This window comes from Rhipicephalus microplus, chromosome 2, assembly GCF_043290135.1.
Source record: "Rhipicephalus microplus isolate Deutch F79 chromosome 2, USDA_Rmic, whole genome shotgun sequence".
Classification (NCBI taxonomy): Eukaryota; Metazoa; Arthropoda; class Arachnida; order Ixodida; family Ixodidae; genus Rhipicephalus; species Rhipicephalus microplus.
The window spans coordinates 178,176,351-178,194,069 of NC_134701.1; the positions used below are offsets into that span (position 1 = coordinate 178,176,351).

The 17,719-nt window shown below is 49.6% G+C and overlaps 1 protein-coding gene across 1 annotated transcript; it reads left to right on the forward strand.

Annotated features, from left to right (window-relative positions):
- Positions 1–20: 20 nt before the first annotated feature.
- LOC119170553 (calcineurin-binding protein cabin-1-like) lies at positions 21–6,047 on the forward strand. Its single transcript, XM_037421744.2, has one exon. It carries the CDS (start codon positions 170–172, stop codon positions 5,627–5,629), a length of 5,460 nt encoding a protein of 1,819 aa, XP_037277641.2. The 5' UTR covers positions 21–169; the 3' UTR covers positions 5,630–6,047.
- Positions 6,048–17,719: the final 11,672 nt, after the last annotated feature.

A 17,719-nucleotide genomic window follows, 5' to 3' on the forward strand; every position in this document is an offset into this window, starting at 1 on the left:
TTCGTGTTAGCTGTCTGCAGCGGTTTCGCGTTGGTGTTTCACTCGTGAACGTTTTCCTGCTTGAGTGCTGGAAGAAGCGAAGCCACTGTGCATTGACTGGGTGGCTCGTGGTTGCTCCGTGGCATGCCCCGGCTACCGACGGCGTCGCCAGCTCTGACCCGTGGCGGCGATGATCAAGTTCTGCGCGCTCAACTCGAACGACACATCGTCGCCTCAGGATGACGACGACTCTCCGGTGGTTACCAGGGAGGCCCAAGAGGAAGAAGCCTTCGGCTTGTACCGCAAGGCACTCGGTCAACTGCAGCAGGAAAGCCACGACGAGGCCCTCGCGTCGTTCCGCGAGCTCCTAGCGCTGCCATTCATCAGCCGGTGCAGCGCGCCGCCTCAAGATGACAACAGCGTCGCGAGAAGCGCTGGCGGAACGCTTCCTCCAGCGCTCATGCTCAAGTACGTGGCGCTTAAGAACCTCGGCGCCATCCAAGTGCGGCTGGGAGACTCCCGCGGAGCCGTCGCCGCCTACCTGGACGCCGCGGAGATCGACTCGACTGATGTCACGCTCTGGTACAAGATAGGTCGACTCGCTCTCGGCCTTTACCTTTACCCGCTGGCGAGAATCGCCTTCGAGGAAGGGCTGCGCTGCAGCGCGCAACACTGGCCCTGCCTTAGCAACCTGATGACCGTGCTGTACGTACTAAACGACGACTTGGGCTGCCTAGAATATGCTGCACGGGCGCTGCGCCTAGACCCCGGTTACGTGAAGGCTTTGGCATTCAGAGAAGCTGTGTTTCGCGAGAATCCAGCCCTGAAGAGCTATCAGGACGGCCTATTCAAAGGCTGCGACCCGTCGGTGTTCACGCGAGCCGTCAGTAAGGAAGACGCCGAAGTGGTGCTCTCGGAAGCTCGGAAGCTGAGGGAGAAGCGACGCGAGCTTTACACGCCCGGAAAGTTGCCCAGGATACCGCTGCGCAATAAACTCGGCGAAATGTCCTGGGTAGCCCTGGGCCAGGCGATGCTGGAACTGTACGAGTTCGTAGCCACCGCCAAGCGTGACAGCGACATGTCGCTGGCGTGTAAAGTGGACTTGCTGAGGAGTGAGATCGACAACAAGCCTGTCGCCGAAGTCACCGACTTGAAGAAGGAGTCCCCTTCGGACAGCCTTCAGCAGGGAAGCGGCAATTCCTCGGGTGACCTCATCATCTGCATGAACACTCCCAGCGACCCAACGTCACAGGCCGAGCTACCCGAGGATCAACCCCAGACAGAACCTGTGGAACAGCAGTTAGCGCAGCCAGCGGACCTGGGGTCGCTGGCCGAGCAGCTTACCATTGTGACTCGGGAGTTATCCACACCCGATGAGAACGGCGGTTCGAGGTTGACGCTTGGCAGAGGCAGGAGAGGCGGGAAGCGCAAGCGTCTCTCTCTAGAACACTTGGATCCATCTTTGAAAAGACGCTCGGCGAGGGTTCGAAATACGCTGCGTAAGACTCAGGAGAGCGTCAACTACCAGGAGCTTTTGACCCAGTTCCTACCATCTAGTCTGGCATACGAGGGCAAGGACGATAGGGAAGACAGCATCCCGAACTTCTCTGACCTGAACAGTGACCACACCTATGGCTTGACTCCGACTGGAACTCTTCAGGAAGATGTTGATAAGGTAGTCAGTGACATTGAAGGCATTGAAAAGACTGAATCAGAAGCTGTGCAGAGGTTTATTAATGACCATGGGGATAGGCATACCCTTATGGACCTGATGGAAGACTACCTGTGGGAGCTGAGCAGTCGAGAAGATCTTCTTTGGCCTCCTCGTTTGTGTGATATCTTTGTTGATGTGTACAAGAGCTTAAGACCACATATAGAAAGACCATCTATCTTTACAGGGCATGAAGAAGCTGTAAACATTTTGCGACATTCTATGTCGACATTGCTGTATTGTGAGTTTATGATGGACAAGGTTGTTGTGGCTAAGGCGCAGGCTCAGCCATCTGCTTCAGTGTCACCGAGGAGTCCGGGCAATCAACTGGGACCAGAGTTTCCTAGTGCTCAATTTGGGTGTGACTTGGAATTTGTTGCTCAGATGTCGGTAAGAGAAGGCGTATTTGAAGAGAAATGGATCCCGTTTGTTCTGCGGTCATTCTGGGCAGAGGCACGCTTTTTGATGCTTAGTGGTGAAACTGAATCTGCTGTGCAAGTGCTAGAAAATGTTCTTTGTAGGATTGATTATGAGAGTGCACCTGACAAACAACCTCTAACAATACGCATAACAAATTGTAAAATGAATGATGTTATTTCTCGAGAGGTTGTTCAGGAACAGCTCGAATCGTTGCAGAGATGCCAGTCTCTTGAAGAGGTGCATCGTCTATTTGAGCTTGGTAGGTATAAGGTTGTAGCTGACCTGTTAATTCAGACATTTAAGAAGCCAGGCTCGAGAAGTCGCAAGCTACATGCTAAAGCAAACATTCCTGAACGCCATGCCCAGCTCATACTCTTGCAAGAGTCCCTATGGAAATTGAAGGACTACTCTGGCTGTCTGATTTGGGGTGAGGCTTCACTAAATGAAGCTTTGAACGAGTATCTTTCAGCGACGAGTCCAGCTCTCAAATGTGACTGGTCTAACACAATTGTCCTAGTTCTGTCAGATATTCATCGTTGCATCAAGCACGACATGGGGCTGCTAGGTAGTCTTGAGAGCCCAAAGCTTACTAGAATGGCCCACAACATCATCAAGCTGATAAATGTGCAGATGGATGTCAGCGAGTCCAGCAATGAGATGGCAGTGCCCACCGTTCTGTCATGGAATATACTATATTATATACTCAAGCATGAAGAAGACAAGATACAGCTTTTGGCAGCACGATCTGAAAGTCAGTCGGGCGTGGCTAGCTTTGGAGAGCATGGAAAGACAGCTGGAATGACTGGCGCCATGCCTTCATCTTTGATGCTTTTCTTCACAGCCCATGAACACCTGGGCAGACGGTCGTGGTGTACATTATCTGATGGTGTGCTGTTGTACTTGTTTGTAGATGTTGTAATGCAGGAGCTTTCTAAGAAGTCTGCCATTGCGACTGCTTTCTATGAAGATCTTAACAATGGCATCGAGCAGTGCTTTTATTGTCTTTATGGACACCCACATCGTCGTGGCAAGGTGAAACACCTTCAGGAGCACAATGCAAAGCAAGTTAGTCTCACATGGGACAACTGCAAAAAGGTCTTTGACTTCTTTAAGCCTCCTTATTTGCCTGGCTTTGACAGCTTTAAAGCCAGCACTGTTTCATCAGAGCTTGAGGTGCTGCTGAAAAGCATCGTAGCACTGGTTCCTTCTGACCAGGATCCCAGCAACATTGAAAGCACAATAGCTGCGTACATTGATGGTAGTATTGATACTTTTCCAACACTTCCAGACACAAGTAATTTTAGCCCTTTGGTGCTCGAGCTGTATTACCTGCTTGGTGACTACTACTTCAAGAACAAGGAATTTGCAAAAGCCATACGCTACTACACACTGGATGTCTGCCTGAATCCCGACCGACTTGACTCTTGGGCGGGCCTTGCACTTTCTCGAAACACCCAAATAGAGCATCGTATTAACTCCTGCGAGCCAAGGAATGAGTCGACTATTCAGAAGAGGGCTGCATCAACACTTAGATGTTTTAAACGTGCTCTTGAGATTGATGCCAGTAACTCAGCATTGTGGATTGAGTATGGATCATGTGTCTACATGCTGCAGTCAAACATTTCCAGACAGCTGAAGCAAAGCAGCCAATTTGTGCTGAGTGGTGAGGCTGCTGAAGCTCTTGCTAAACGCAAAAAGGAACTTTTGGAAACTGCCAAAAATTGCTATGAGTCGGCCAGCCGTTGTGAGGAGGACTGCAGGCGGGCTGACGAGATGTGGCTCAACCACTACCTTCTCGGAAAGATCACACACAAGCTTGGCTACTCACCAGCCATATACCTGGATCACTTGTACCAGTCGTTGCAGCATCTGTATGAAATGTATGCTGTATATCCACGGCGAATTTTGTACCACTCACCACCAAAACTTTCGATAGAATCACTAGAGCTCTACTACAAGATTCATGCTCTTTCCATCAAATATTTACTGAAGTATGAGGATACACCAGCACCGAAGGATGAGCTACGTGCCATTTGGAAGTACATTCAAAAGGCAGGAAGCAGCCCATTTGCAAAGTTCCAGGAGAAAGCTGAGCTCATGGATTATCACTCATCGGAAAATGATGAAGAGAGTGATGAAACTGTTGAAGAAGAAAAGGCCACTGAGACAAGCAGACAAGCTAAGAAAAGAAGCCTGGAGACTGATCACGACTACTACAATGCAAAGAAGCCACACCTTGAGCAGAAATGTGCAGAGGGGAAGGCTTCAACTACTGACTCTCCTTCCTCAGCAGATGAGCAGGAATTGTCAGTTGTAAAGGAAATTCTTGACTGTCTTCTGTCAGTTGTCAGTGAAAAGTTAGCAGCCGAAGAAAGGCAGGCTTCGTTGAACCGCACAGATATGTCCACAGCAGTGATGGTCACTGATGATCGAGGTGTCACACCTTCCAGTGACCCTTGTCCTGTAGAAAACCCACTGGAAGTGAAGCAAGAGAAGTGTACCGATGCTCAGCGTGAAACACCTGCAAAGGAGCTGGCCACAGTAGTGCTACATGATCAGCAAAGTGTGACAAATGCCAACAGTGACAACAAAAAGGCCACACCTGGTCTATCCTCTGACACATCAGAAAAAGTACAGGGGTCCGAACAGGAGTCCCAAGTTTCAAGCAGTGATCCATTCTTGAAGCTTGAAGAGGCTGAAATGAAGCAGGTCCTGCTAAAGACGTGCGTGCATGCCATGAAGGAATGCTTGAGTCGCTTCCCGCAGCACTTCAAGAGCGTCTACTACCTGGCGCGCTTCTACTGCCACTCCAAGCGCTCATGCAATCTGCAGCTGGCGCGCGACTACTTGCTGGACTCTGGACTGAGTCGGCCGACTGCAGCAGGGTTGGATTCAGCACCACCCATATCTGGCCTGTTTGCCGAAAGGAAGACCACAAATTTCTTTACAGGCATCTGGCACACGCCGGGTGATGAGATAGATCGTGCCGGCAGCTTTGCCACGCACATGTACCGTTCCATCGTACTGCTGCTGGAGATCTTAGAGCGATGCAATGATGTGGACATGCTGGCGCAGTTGGCAGTCCAGCTGAATCGTGAGCCAGAACCAGAAAAGAAGTATCTGCGTGATGTGGACCGCACATACTTGGCCCGGAAAGCGTTTGAGACTGCTATGATTTTGGCTAGCCGGCGGCTTGACATTTTGATGAATGAAGAGCCACCTCCTGAGGACGATGTGTTGGTGTTGGCCTTGTTGGATGTTTACAGGGTGTTCCAGGTGTTTCAGAAGCAGGGCGTGTTTGTGGACGAGGCTGGTGCAGCACTCGCCGAGTCGTATCGTCTCTACAAGCTGGGCGAGGTTGACTCATCACCACCAATTGCTCAGCAGGCTGTCATGTTCTGCGCTCGGCGGCAGCACAGGGAATCTCTGCGTGCCCTAGAGGCGGCAGCATATAGCTTTGAGCAGCGCCCACTCTATGATGTGGACGGAACTGCGAGAAGCAATTCAGACTCTCTCTGAAGCTTGCAAGGTTTTCACAGTATGCAGTGGTGATGCCGGGTGCTGCCAGTTTTTCGCATACTGTGTTTCGTATCATGAAAATTGTAAAAGGCTGGGAAAATTCCTAGAGGCCCTAGATTTCCATGTGTCGAGTGTCTCGTTTCTCAGCATTGTTACGTAGCTTCATAAAGCTTTGTGACGTGATACTTTTAGAATGTGTGAAGTAGTGCTTGTAATTTGTCCTAATGGTGTCACTTGGTGTAGTGCAGTTGAGCTCAGGTGCACTGTTAAGGCAAAGGTGAGCTTTAATGCTCGTACACACCAACACTTTTTTTCCTTGAGGCACAATGTGAAATTCAGCAGTTGCACCTATGTAGAGTTTTCACGGGGTGTTGACATATGTAAATTTGCACAAGTTTTAAAGGTTCTTTTTCATATACCTTGCACGTATTTGTGAAGTGTTTAGGTTGGAACAAAGTGGTATTCAAATAGTGAATAAGTAGTGAAGTTATTTGTAAAGAATAAATTAGCAATTGTGGGACGGCGTACACTGCGCATTCCACTCTTTTGATTTAGACTAAGCATATATATGAATATCACTCATAGATTGCATGATGCCAGGAGCGGACAGGGAATAGTTTCTTGAACGATAAATTAATTTTCTGTGGGACCTACATATCCATTGTGATTCGTCTTTGTGATTCGGAAGCTGCACTGATACTTTTTATTAGTCACCTGTGCAGTGTGCACCTCACCATTGGTTGTAGTTAGCACAGTGCTTGTGCATGCGGTGCAAGATGTAAGTTGTGTATAAGTAATATAATGCTAGCAGGGCATCACCATTTAGTTATGCAACGCTTAGCTGTATAGCGTATCAGCTAAATGGCTATGCTCTGCTTTCTGCAAGTAGTGCATGATGTGTCATGATCATTGAAACTGTTCGAGTATAATTGCTTTGTGAAGGCAGGTTATTTTTATTCTCATGTATATATTTGCATCTATTTTATGTCTTTGTTGTAGTAAAGTAATGTTTCGCTTGGCTACCTCTATTGCTTTCTTCTTTGTGTAATTCTGCCACATTACCAGCGTTTTTTTAAATTGTATTTGGAATAAAGAAGTGATAGTGTCTGATGGACATTGTAACTAGGTTTGTCAAGTGCTAATACTCGGTGAATATAGGTAAATATGAAAGTTAGAGGAAAATTATCCTCGAATACCGACTCATGCATTGATTATCTTTTGATGCATGAATGTTGTGGGACCCGTTCCACACAGAGTTCATGCATCACTTTATTAAGAATACGAAAATATTCACTGCATGAGTCGATATTCAAAGGCAACTTTCCTTTAATTTACATATTCACCTCGATTCACAGAGTATTAGTATTATTACATTGCCTCCTTCGTTCTTTTTGCTCGCGATATCTGACTTTCGGCGCTTTCTCCGTAGTGGGTGTAAGCCATTGTTCGCGAACGCTCCGCCATCATCGAACGACTACGAATCTCTGCGCCCGGTTCCTCGACTGAGAAGATGCGCGCTGTCCTCGCAGCGGTGCTCTGCCTCTTTCAAGCGACTTGCGCGGACAGAAACTTCCACGACCTCCTGTAAGTTCGTTGCTACGGCAACAGTCGAAATTTCTTACGTGACATTGCATTCGCGAACATCTCGTACCGTAGCTTAAATGGTTTGTTCAAAATAAAACAAAATAATAAAACGTGACCGCGCTTCGCCCTCCACGGTGTTTCGAGGCTAGAGTTGTTCACTTCGACATCGATGAACGAATTATGGATTTGAGCCCCAGTACAACAGCGGTACGCACTAATATACCACCGGTTCACATCTCTATCGAGCCTAAGCTTTTCTTTCTCCCACTCCTGTGGTGCCCGTCGATGAACGGGTATGGCGATTGGTAAACGATAACCGAACTATGTATACTTAATCATCTCGGAGGCCAAGGCTTGCCGCACACGTATATGTGGGGACAAAAATACTTGAGGACGCTTGAGCTTCGCTGTTTAGAGTAGAACGCGACAGTGGGACCGACCACTGTCCGCATGGTCTTTTCACCCGCTTACAGGCTCCAATTCTCAGTGGTAGCCTCAACCATGCCGGGATAAAAAGAACGTCCATAGGCGCGTAGCGTTGGCCGTTTGAAGCTCGATCTGCCGGGATGCTCTTGAGAAGTGTCCGCATACACCGGGATTCATCGTACTGTCGCGAGAGGAAACGGCTGACTACTTACGGCCACGGCAGTCACCAACTTTTTTCGTCGCGATCTCTACCGCCACTACATTGCGGCATTACGCTTTCTTCAGAAAAAGAATGGACAACGTCTCGATGTTGCAGCTTGAAACAAGAGTGAAAGTTGAACCATACATTGTTAGCAACAAGTGTAACAGCACAAGGATAAAAATAATAAGAAAAAGATAATAGAAAAAAATAATACGGTGCGCATGAGGGCAGGCTCTGTACCACATAGTTTGTAAGTTGCGGTCACCGCGAATAATACGGCTTTATCCTGACGACGTGAACCAAGTCAGATGAAAAGGGTCTGGCATGGTGTCTCGGCTGGGACGACTTCGTATAGTTTACTTCACCCAAGCGAGGAGGCAAAGTACTGTATATGGTCCAAAATACAGGCACAACAGTTTTTTTTGAGCGGCCTAGTGATTGTATTGGTCTCCAAACTCAACCTAGGTCACTAGTCTTGTATGCTTCATTCCTGTAATAGATGTCTCGGAGAGCATCCGAACTTTTCAGAGGCAGAATGCGTAAACGCGCAAGCTTCTGTTTCTCAGCCCGCTAAACTGTGTGTCTGGAGCAGTCATGTCAGACGAAGTTGGTAGGAGCAGTACGTCGAGCATTGTGGTGAAGTCACAGTCGTACACCAGGCTAAAATGTGCAAGCCAGATGGTGTCCTGGAAAGCAATATTTGTAGGGAAATGCGAAATATGGGAGGATTTCGTCCCAATTTTTGTTATCGACATGAATTGAAAGCAAATGTGCATGAGTTTAGTTGAGGCACTCGGTATGGCTGGTACGGACTTCCTGCAGGGGATGTGGTATCAGTCAGCTGCGGAATATCGCGAAGCAACTGCGCCGGGAATGTCGTACTACAATCAGTGATGATGACATCGGGGCACCATGAGGGAAAACGATGTTTTTGAGCCACATTGAAAGCAGTAGCTCTTGGAACAGCTCTCACTATCTTTCAAATGGTAATAGCGACATCAATTGAGCGGTTATATACTAATGGAAGACCGTGGGAAGCAGCCCGAGCACATTCATCTCCACCTGCTCAAAAGGTGCGTGAACCGGTTGCACAGGCTGTAGGGGACCGGGGCAGTACGGCTGGTAGTGACGGGTGCTAGGATGAATACTGAACACTTCCGTCAGTATGTCACGAGAGGCAGCGACAGTAAGTCAACTAGACCAAAGCGCTGTTTACTTTCAGTCGCAGCAGCTTCCTTCTCGACCTTACATTCATCACAGTGTGACAATGTTTAGAGTCGTGAAACATCTGCGACGCTGCACACTTTGTTGGGGCTGTTGGCTGGTTGGGATAGATATTGCCGGAGTGCTTTATAATGGGTAGGCCTTTACGCGACCCACCCATTGCGAAATGCGTGACCCTTAGTTCGGTTCTACCTAAATGTCACATTATATTACACATATTCGCAGCAGTATTTCCACTTAATGAGGCCTAAATTGGTTTTTTCCGGAAGCAAACTTCATCCATGGCCTAGCTCTGTGGTGAAACAACTACCTGCCACGCAGCAGGCCTGGGCTCGAATTATACACTAGAGCCGAAGATCTTCGTTCTTTATTTTTTTATGTACCTGGATTTTTCATTCATGGCCAATGCCAATTTGGACTCACAATAAACATTGCTGGAACTGACGCCGAGACAGTGGTATTTGGGTGAAACGAGGTCTCGGTGAAATGCTCTTGATTTAAAAAAGGTTAGCTGTCCCATAATCTCGAGTAGATGAAAAAAATGAAATGCCTAGCGACCTAGCTGACTTGCTGGAAATGATAGTATCCACAATCTGAATATGTGCATACTACACTGAGTGTTTGCAAGTTCACAATTTGTCATACCATACTGTGCGCTGCTTTATATGAGCGCCAACTATGGAATAAATCTTGGGCTTTACATCGCGTATGCTGCCACGACGACGCAGGCCGAACACTGATCCATCTCTACACGGAGGGAGGGATACATCGCGAGGCATATATGAGGCGGCTGACAGAAGTGGTAAGGAACGCGCGCGCCGGCAACTGCAGATTAACTTATGCTTTTTAAGGAGCGAAGGCCCGCACTGCGCCGTCGAAGCTCCCTGCGCCGGGCAAGCGCGCCAAGCAAAACTCGCAGTGGAAGTGCAGGGGCGGCGACACATGGTTCGCGCTGCACCGTGCGCGAAGCACACTCACTCGCTCAGCATAGTTCCCGTCACCGAGCGCAGTATTCGCCGCTTTCACGACCTATAGATGGCGCGACTCTACATCCAACATGGCTGCCGTTGAGATGATCGCTTAGAGACAGTACCAGAAAGTACACTTCTGGCGGAGACCGCAATTTTGCGCGCTTTGGTGGCCCTTTCATTTATGTTTTTTGAGAAAGTAGGGGAGTGGTAACATAATAATTAAGGGAATAAATGCTGGGTAGCACATTGGGCAGATAAACATGCGCAAAATTGTAAATAAGGCACACACGTACGATCTTCACCAGGCATTGTGCGTAATTGCGCGCAACGACTGGTGTCATGTTGGAAAAGTGTTGTAATGGGAGTCTCAGTACACATTTCTCAGTAATGTCAGAAACATTTTGGAAACGCGCTTTGTCTTACAATTTTGCTTGCATTGTATTCTGAGCAAAGCTTGTGCAGCTCACCTAAATATGCGAAGCGTAGTAAGATGGCAAAAAAAAGTTGTTTTTCAATTCCGAAGCACAAGCACCATGTCTTATTACTGGCAATATGATTTCGCGGTGCTTTCTTGACTACAATAAAAACAACAGAATATGAAAAGAATGAATTCAGCAAGCAGCACAAACGGAACAAGTGGTTAATATACAATTTTCACGTTTATGAGAGGGGAAGTGATTCTGAAATGAAAGAAAAGAAGGTAAAAGAGGCCTGTAACTGTCTGCATAGGGTGCGACACCTAAACAGGTATTCACGAGGGATGGAGGCAAGGAGAAATTAAAAGGGATAGGGGGAATAAGATAGAGAAAGGGGCGGGGCAGAGTGACCCACATACAGAACTAAGGAGAAGATAGAAAAGATAGACACGGTCGCAAGAGTCCGAGGACGGGACACCACTCAGCGAGAGCTCTTGTCGGCGTCAGGAGATGGCGTAGGGCGAGTCAGTCGGCAAGAGCTACGCCATCGTCGGATATCGCGGGGGCACAACCAGTCGGCACGAAATCCAGCGAACATGTCCGCATTTATATGAGGGGTTGTTCCCGTTGCCATTCTCTTTCGGTGCTTCAGAAGTACGAAATATAGCATGGTACGAGGCAGAAACGAGAAAAAAAAAGAAAAAAAACAGCGCCATCAGCAAGTAAGACCAAGCACAATTTGCTGCAGATATGAATGTCATGGAGGCACTTCACAGACACCTCAGATGTGCAATGATGCGATGAACGTTTTGTAACTGGTCCTTTCATTATATTTTAGAGACGAAACGCATTCTCAATTTAGTTTTGCTACTGTTTGCACAGCGACCGTGTCGAGCACACGATCTAAGTTCTAAAACATGGAAACCTGGAAGCTGCTGTACTCGCACACAAAATGGGTGCTGCATACATTTACGGACTTTATTTGGCTGTTAATTTTAACCCTATTAACCACTCATGCCTTTTGGGGCGCTAATTAGAACGGGGGGTTCTACTTTTCCCTATTGTGTATGAGGGCTGTTGGCATCGAGGCTTGCAATAAGTCGGCTTTTGTCGACTGAAATCAGTCGGGTTTTTTCTTTTTTTTCTACTTTCTCTTCAACTTGAGAAACTCAAAAGGTTCTGGTATTATCGAGGCCATTCACAACATTGAAAAATGACCACAAACGCGGGAAATAAGCAGCAATAACTGCAGCTGTTTGAAGCTGGTCTAAAACATAGATCATCTCAACAGAGCTTCCAGCTGCCGCTACACAGAGGCGCCTCGGTATCTGTAAGTTGCGAATACACTCCCTACACCCGCTCCCTATCTTACCGCGTTTCCACGAAAACCAGCAGAGAGTTCAGGCGCATAGTCATTTCGGGGGGGGGGGGGGGGGGGGGGGAGTGACTTTAAATGAAAAGAAGAGAAAAGTGGGCCCCGTAACTGTCTCTCACGGGGAGGACACCTCAACAGTAGCTCACGAGGGGTGGAGATAAGGTGGGATTAAAGGGATAGGATTAAAATGTATAGAGATAGAGGTAGCGGAAGGAGAGAGCAAGGTGCAGAAACAGCAACATACGGAAATAAGGAGAAGATAGGAATGATGGACATGGTCGCCGGAGTCCGAGGATGGGGCACCACTAGGCGAGAGCTCTTGTCGACGTCAGGAGGTGGTGAAGGTTGAGTCGGTCAGCGAGAGCTGCCCCGTCGTCGGAGATTTTGGTGGCACAATCGGTTGGCACGAAATCCAGCGAGCGAGTCCGCATAGTCATTTGAGTCCCATTCATATCTATGGAGCTTCACTCATCGGTTTTATTAGTACACGGAATAAATGCTAGTTTGTCTTTTCTTGCGTTCAAAGAGCTAATTTTCATCAAACCGCGCCGTATTTACCACCTGAAAAAGGGTTTATTGGCGACTGTTGCGACGGTGGTCCTACGATGAAACACGATCGGGTAAGAGCAACGGTCAAGCAGATGCCGGCGATGATCAGCATGAGCCGAGCGAGAGAAGCCCAGCACCCAGTACCCAAGCGGTGGCGATGTTGCTTGCCAACGATGCGTTTTCTTCTTCACAATTTGCCCCCGCCGAAAAAGAGCCATCCTGGCGACCTAAGAGTCTGGAGGCAGAAGGCCATGATATGGCTTAAGGCGGGCGACATGAATGATGTCACGTCCACGCCGGCGCATGTCGTCAGATGGGGAATGTGGTTTGATGAGAACATTCACCGGCGAGGTTTGCTCCAAAACGCGGTATGGGCCCTGGTACTTTGGAACGAGTTTTGAGGAAATGCCGGGGGTTTGGTAAGGAACAGCCAGCCATACAAGTCATCCCGGGAAATAGCTGGGGCTTTGTGAAGAGTTGGCGTTGTTTCTTTCTGGTGCTGTTGTTCTTGTGACGTAAAGGTGCGTGCGAGTTCACGGCACTCTTCCGCATTTCAGGCAGCTTCGGACACAGATGGGCATTCGGATGCGTCAGGACGGTATGGGAGGACAGTGTCGATGGTGTGGGATGGTTCGCGTCCATAAAGAAAAAAGAAAGGTGAAAATCCAGTGGTAGACTTTGCCGCGGTTTTATATGCGAACGTGATGAATAGAAGAATGCGATTCCAGTTAGTATGATCGGATGTCACATACATGGCGAGCATATCGCCAAGGGGGCGGTTAAATATTTCCGTGAGCCCGTTAGTCTGCGGGTGGTATGCCGTGGTCTTGCGATGAACAACATGGCATTCAGAAAGCAGAGACGTGACGACTTCTGATATGAAAGCTCAACCTCGGTCGCTTAGTAGTTCTCGAGGTGCACCATGTCGTAGTATGAAGCGATGAAGGATAAAGGATGCTACGTCCCGCGCAGTGGCACTTGGAAGGGCGGCGGTCTCAGCGTAGCGTGGTAAATGGTCCACAGCGACTATGATCCACCGATTTTCATCTGATGTTGTCGGTAGAGGGCCATAGAGATCGATTCCGATCTGATCGAATGGTTTGGCAGGGCACGGAAGCGGTTGATGCGCACCGGACGCGTGGAAAGGCAGTGATTTGCGGCGTTGACAGTCAGGGCAGCCCCTAACGAATTTTCGAACGAAATTATACATTCCGCGCCAGTAGAAGCGATGGCGAATGCGTTCGTAAGTTTTGAAAACTCCGGCATGACCACATTGGGGATCGTCGTGAAAGGAGGCGCAGATTTCTGATCGCAAGCTTCGCGGGACAACCAAGAGCCACTTACGACCTTCGGGGACGTAGTTGCGTCGGTGTAGCAGCCGATCACGAATGGCGAAATGAGCAGCTTGACGTCGGAGAGATCGTGGTACCGCAGTGGTTGACGATCCAGAGAGACAGTAAAAAAGAGAAGCGATCCACGGGTCCTTGTGTTGTTCACTGGTAAAGGAGTCGACGTCGAGAGATGCGACGGAGTTGGTACCAGTGGTTCCGCAGGCCGAGTCGGGAGGTAAAGGCGAACGCGACAGGGCGTCGGCGTCAGAATGTTTGCGTCCGCTGCGATAGATGACACGAATGTCGTGCTCTTGGATTTGCAGAGCCCACCGAGCTAGGCGGCCAGAAGGATCTTTCAATGTGGCGAGCCAACAAAGTAAATGGTGGTCCGTTACCAGGTTGAATGGGCGACCGTACAAATAAGGGCGGAACTTGCGAAGCGCCCACACTAGCGCCAAGCACTCTTTTTCAGTGACGCTGTAATTGGCCTCAGCTTTAGTAAGTTTGCGACTCGCATAAGCGACGACGTATTCAGAGTATCCCGGCTTGCGTTGGGCGAGGACGGCGCCTAGACCAACCCCACTAGCGTCTGTGTGAATTTCCGTTGCAGCCGTTGGGTCGAAATGCCGAAGAATTGGAGGAGATGTTAGCAGACTATGGAGCGTGGCAAACGCGTCGTTGCAGTCAGAAGACCAGGATGAAAGGTCTGCATCACCGCGTAGGAGGTTGGTCAGTGGTGACATGATCGACGCAAAATTTCGCACGAAGCGCCGGAAGTACGAGCATAGTCCGACAAAACTGCGTAATCCTTTCAGTGTAGTAGGTTTCGGGAACTCAGCGACTGCTCGCAGTTTTGCAGGGTCGGGTCAAACACCATGCTTGGACACGATGTGCCCTAAGATGGACAGCTCTCGCGCGGCAAAGCGGCACTTTTTAAGGTTCAGTTGGAGCCCAGCGTTGGTTAAACACGTCAGAACCAGTTGCAGCCGAAGCAGATGTGTAGGAAAATCGGGAGAGAAAACGACAATGTCGTCGAGGTAGCATAGACGCACAGACCACTTTAGTCCACGCAGTGTGTTGTCCATGAGTCGTTTAAACGTGGCAGGAGCATTACAAAGCCCAAATGGCATTACGTTCAATTCGTACTGGCCATGTGGTGTAATGAACGCAGTTTTCTGGCGATCAGCTTCTGCCATAGGAACCTGCCAGTATCCAGATCGTAAGTCTAAGGAGGAGAAGAATTCGGCTCCTTGGAGGCTGTCAAGGGCGTCGTCGATGCGCGGTAATGGATAGACGTCTTTCCGCGTCACCTTGTTTAATCGCCGGTAGTCGACGCAAAATCGAATCGATTCATCCTTCTTTCGAACTAGAACGACAGGAGATGCCCAAGGACTGTGCGATGGTTGAATAACGCGACGGCGTAGCATCTCCTCGACCTGGTCGTTGATGACGTGACGTTCTGCAGCAGAGACACGGTACGGTCTTTGACGCAATGGCTGGTGCGAACCGGTGTCAATGTAGTGGTGCACTGCGGAAGTCCGACCCAACTGCGGCTGAGAAACGTCGAATGAATTCGCGAAGTGATGGAGGAGATTAAGAAGCTCGGTGCGTTCATGGGCACTTAAGGTGTCGGCGATGGGACTCGAGAAGGTGTCACTCGATGAGGATTCCAGTGGGGAAAGGGCATGAAGTTCGGTCGAGGCACTACTGCACGATTTGTCTGGCATGTTAAGAAATAAAGAAGAATCAAGGTACTCCACTCGACCGAGACATTCACCGGCAAGTAACGTAAGCGGTGCAGAAAGGGGGTTGTGAATGAAAATATTGCTTCGACCCGCAGAGATGTCGAGTGTAGCGAAAGGCAAGGAAACGGCTCTGCGGCTCGTGAAAATGTCAGAAGGTGTAAACATTACTGTAGCGTCGTTATGGTCATCGCAGCAAACAAGGACAACGGCAAAAGAGGCTGGCGGAATTTCAGTGTCTTCACATACGACGAGTTTTGGGGACCGCTCAAGAGTTTCGCGCAAAGGTTCGTCAGACAGGTGCGAAAATTGAACTTCAGCGCGTGCGCAGTCGATGACGGCATGATGATGTGACAGGAAGTCCCACCCGAGGATAACGTCATGCGAGCACACCGAAAGGACGATGAACTCGACAACGTACATAGAGCCTTGGATGAAAATGCGGGCTGTAGAGGTGCCGAGAGGTCGAACTGGTTTTGCGCTAGCCGTACGAAGCGATAGTCCAGAGAGTGGCGTGGTCACTTTGCGTAGGGAAAGGCACAGCTGGGCGGCTATAACAGAAACGGCAGCACCTGTGTCGATGAGGGCAAAGGTAGAAACACCATCGACAGATATTGCGACGACGTTAGCCGGTGAAGTGCGAGGACTTGGGCATTTCGATGACGGCGCAGTTCTTGCCTCTGGAACTGCGGCGTTCAGTTTTCCCGGTTAGAGGAAGCGGGTCGTGGACGCATTGGGGACAGAGATCGCCCGCGAAGAGACGGCGATCGGGGAGAGTGAGTCGGAGCTGGGGGCTGGGGTGACTGAGACTCGGGAAGATTAGTGTAGCCATACTGCGGTGAAAGATAGGGAGCAGGTAGGTGCGTGGGCTGTGGGTCATACGGTAACGGCCAAGTATCGTTGTGTGTCGATTGGAAGTGACGACGACAATATCGTGCCACGTGTCCTGGAGTACCGCAGGCGTAGCAGATCAGTCGAATGTCAGCAGTGCGCCAGGAATTGCTGACTCGCGGTGTGGCCCAAGGTGTCGAAAGAGGGGTAGAGTGGGGAGCAACTGCAGGCATGGGTGGCAAAAGCTGCTGGCGGGGTCTGCTGCGTACCACCTGGGCATAAGTAAGAGGCGCGGCCACGGGCTGCATAGCTGGCGCATGGGGAACAGGCATGGCCCCAGGCTGCAGGTGATCAGGGACGGGAACAGCCTGAGCTACCTGTTCGGCAATAACGTCGCGGAGTGGTGAGGGCAGGCGAGAGGACGGCGACTGCTGCGTGAAGGGAATCAACGACAGCTGCCGAGTTACTTCTTCACGCACTAAGTCTTTGATCTCTTGCAGGGTTGTTGTGTAATCAGTAACAGAAGTAAGACTAGAGAGTGAGTCGTCAGCGTGTGAGGAAAATGGCAGAGTCAGGGCGCGCTGCTTCCTCAACTCATCGAAACTTTGACATAAAGTCACAAGTTCCGCAACAGTGGCAGGATTGGGCGCCAGGAGCATCTGAAATGCACCGTCATTTATCCCTTTGAGGATGTGTTGAATCTTCTCCGACTAGGACATGGCGTTGTTCACGCGGTTGCAAAGACCAATAATGTCCTCGATGTAACTGGTGAACGATTCAGATGGCTTCTCTGCGCGAGTCCGCAAGCGTTGTTCGGCTCTGCACTTGCGGACTGCGGGTCGACCTAAAACGTCAGCAAACGACGTTTTGAAGATGGACCACGTCGTAATGTCGTTTTTGTGGTTGTTATACCACATTTCGGCCACGTCAGTGAGGAAAAAGATGACGTTAGTCAGTTTGTCCACGTCATCCCACTTGTGGTTTGCGATCACCAGTTCGTAGTTAGCGAACCTGTCTTCCACGTCGGTCTCATTAGCTCCGCTAAAGACTTCGGGCTCTCGCAAACGAAGAACGCTGGGGTTGCTGGGGGATGGAGTGGAAGAGCCAGGTTGCGCGTTGTTGGTAGCTATGATGGGAGATAGCGTTCGGTTGCGCAGCTCCAGTTTTAGGCGACGGCGAATGGCAGCAACCAGGTTCAGGCGACGGGGAATGTCAGCACCCTCCACCAATTGAAAAAGGGTTTATTGGCGACTGTTGCGATGGTTGTCCTACGATGAAACACGATCGGGTAAGAGCAACGGTCAAGCAGACGCCGGCGATGATCAGCACGAGCCGAGCGAGAGAAGCCCAGCACCCAGTACCCAAGCGGTGGCGATGTTGCTTGCCAACGATGCGTTTTCTTCTTCACACATCTAAAATCTCTTTAGCCGACCATATCC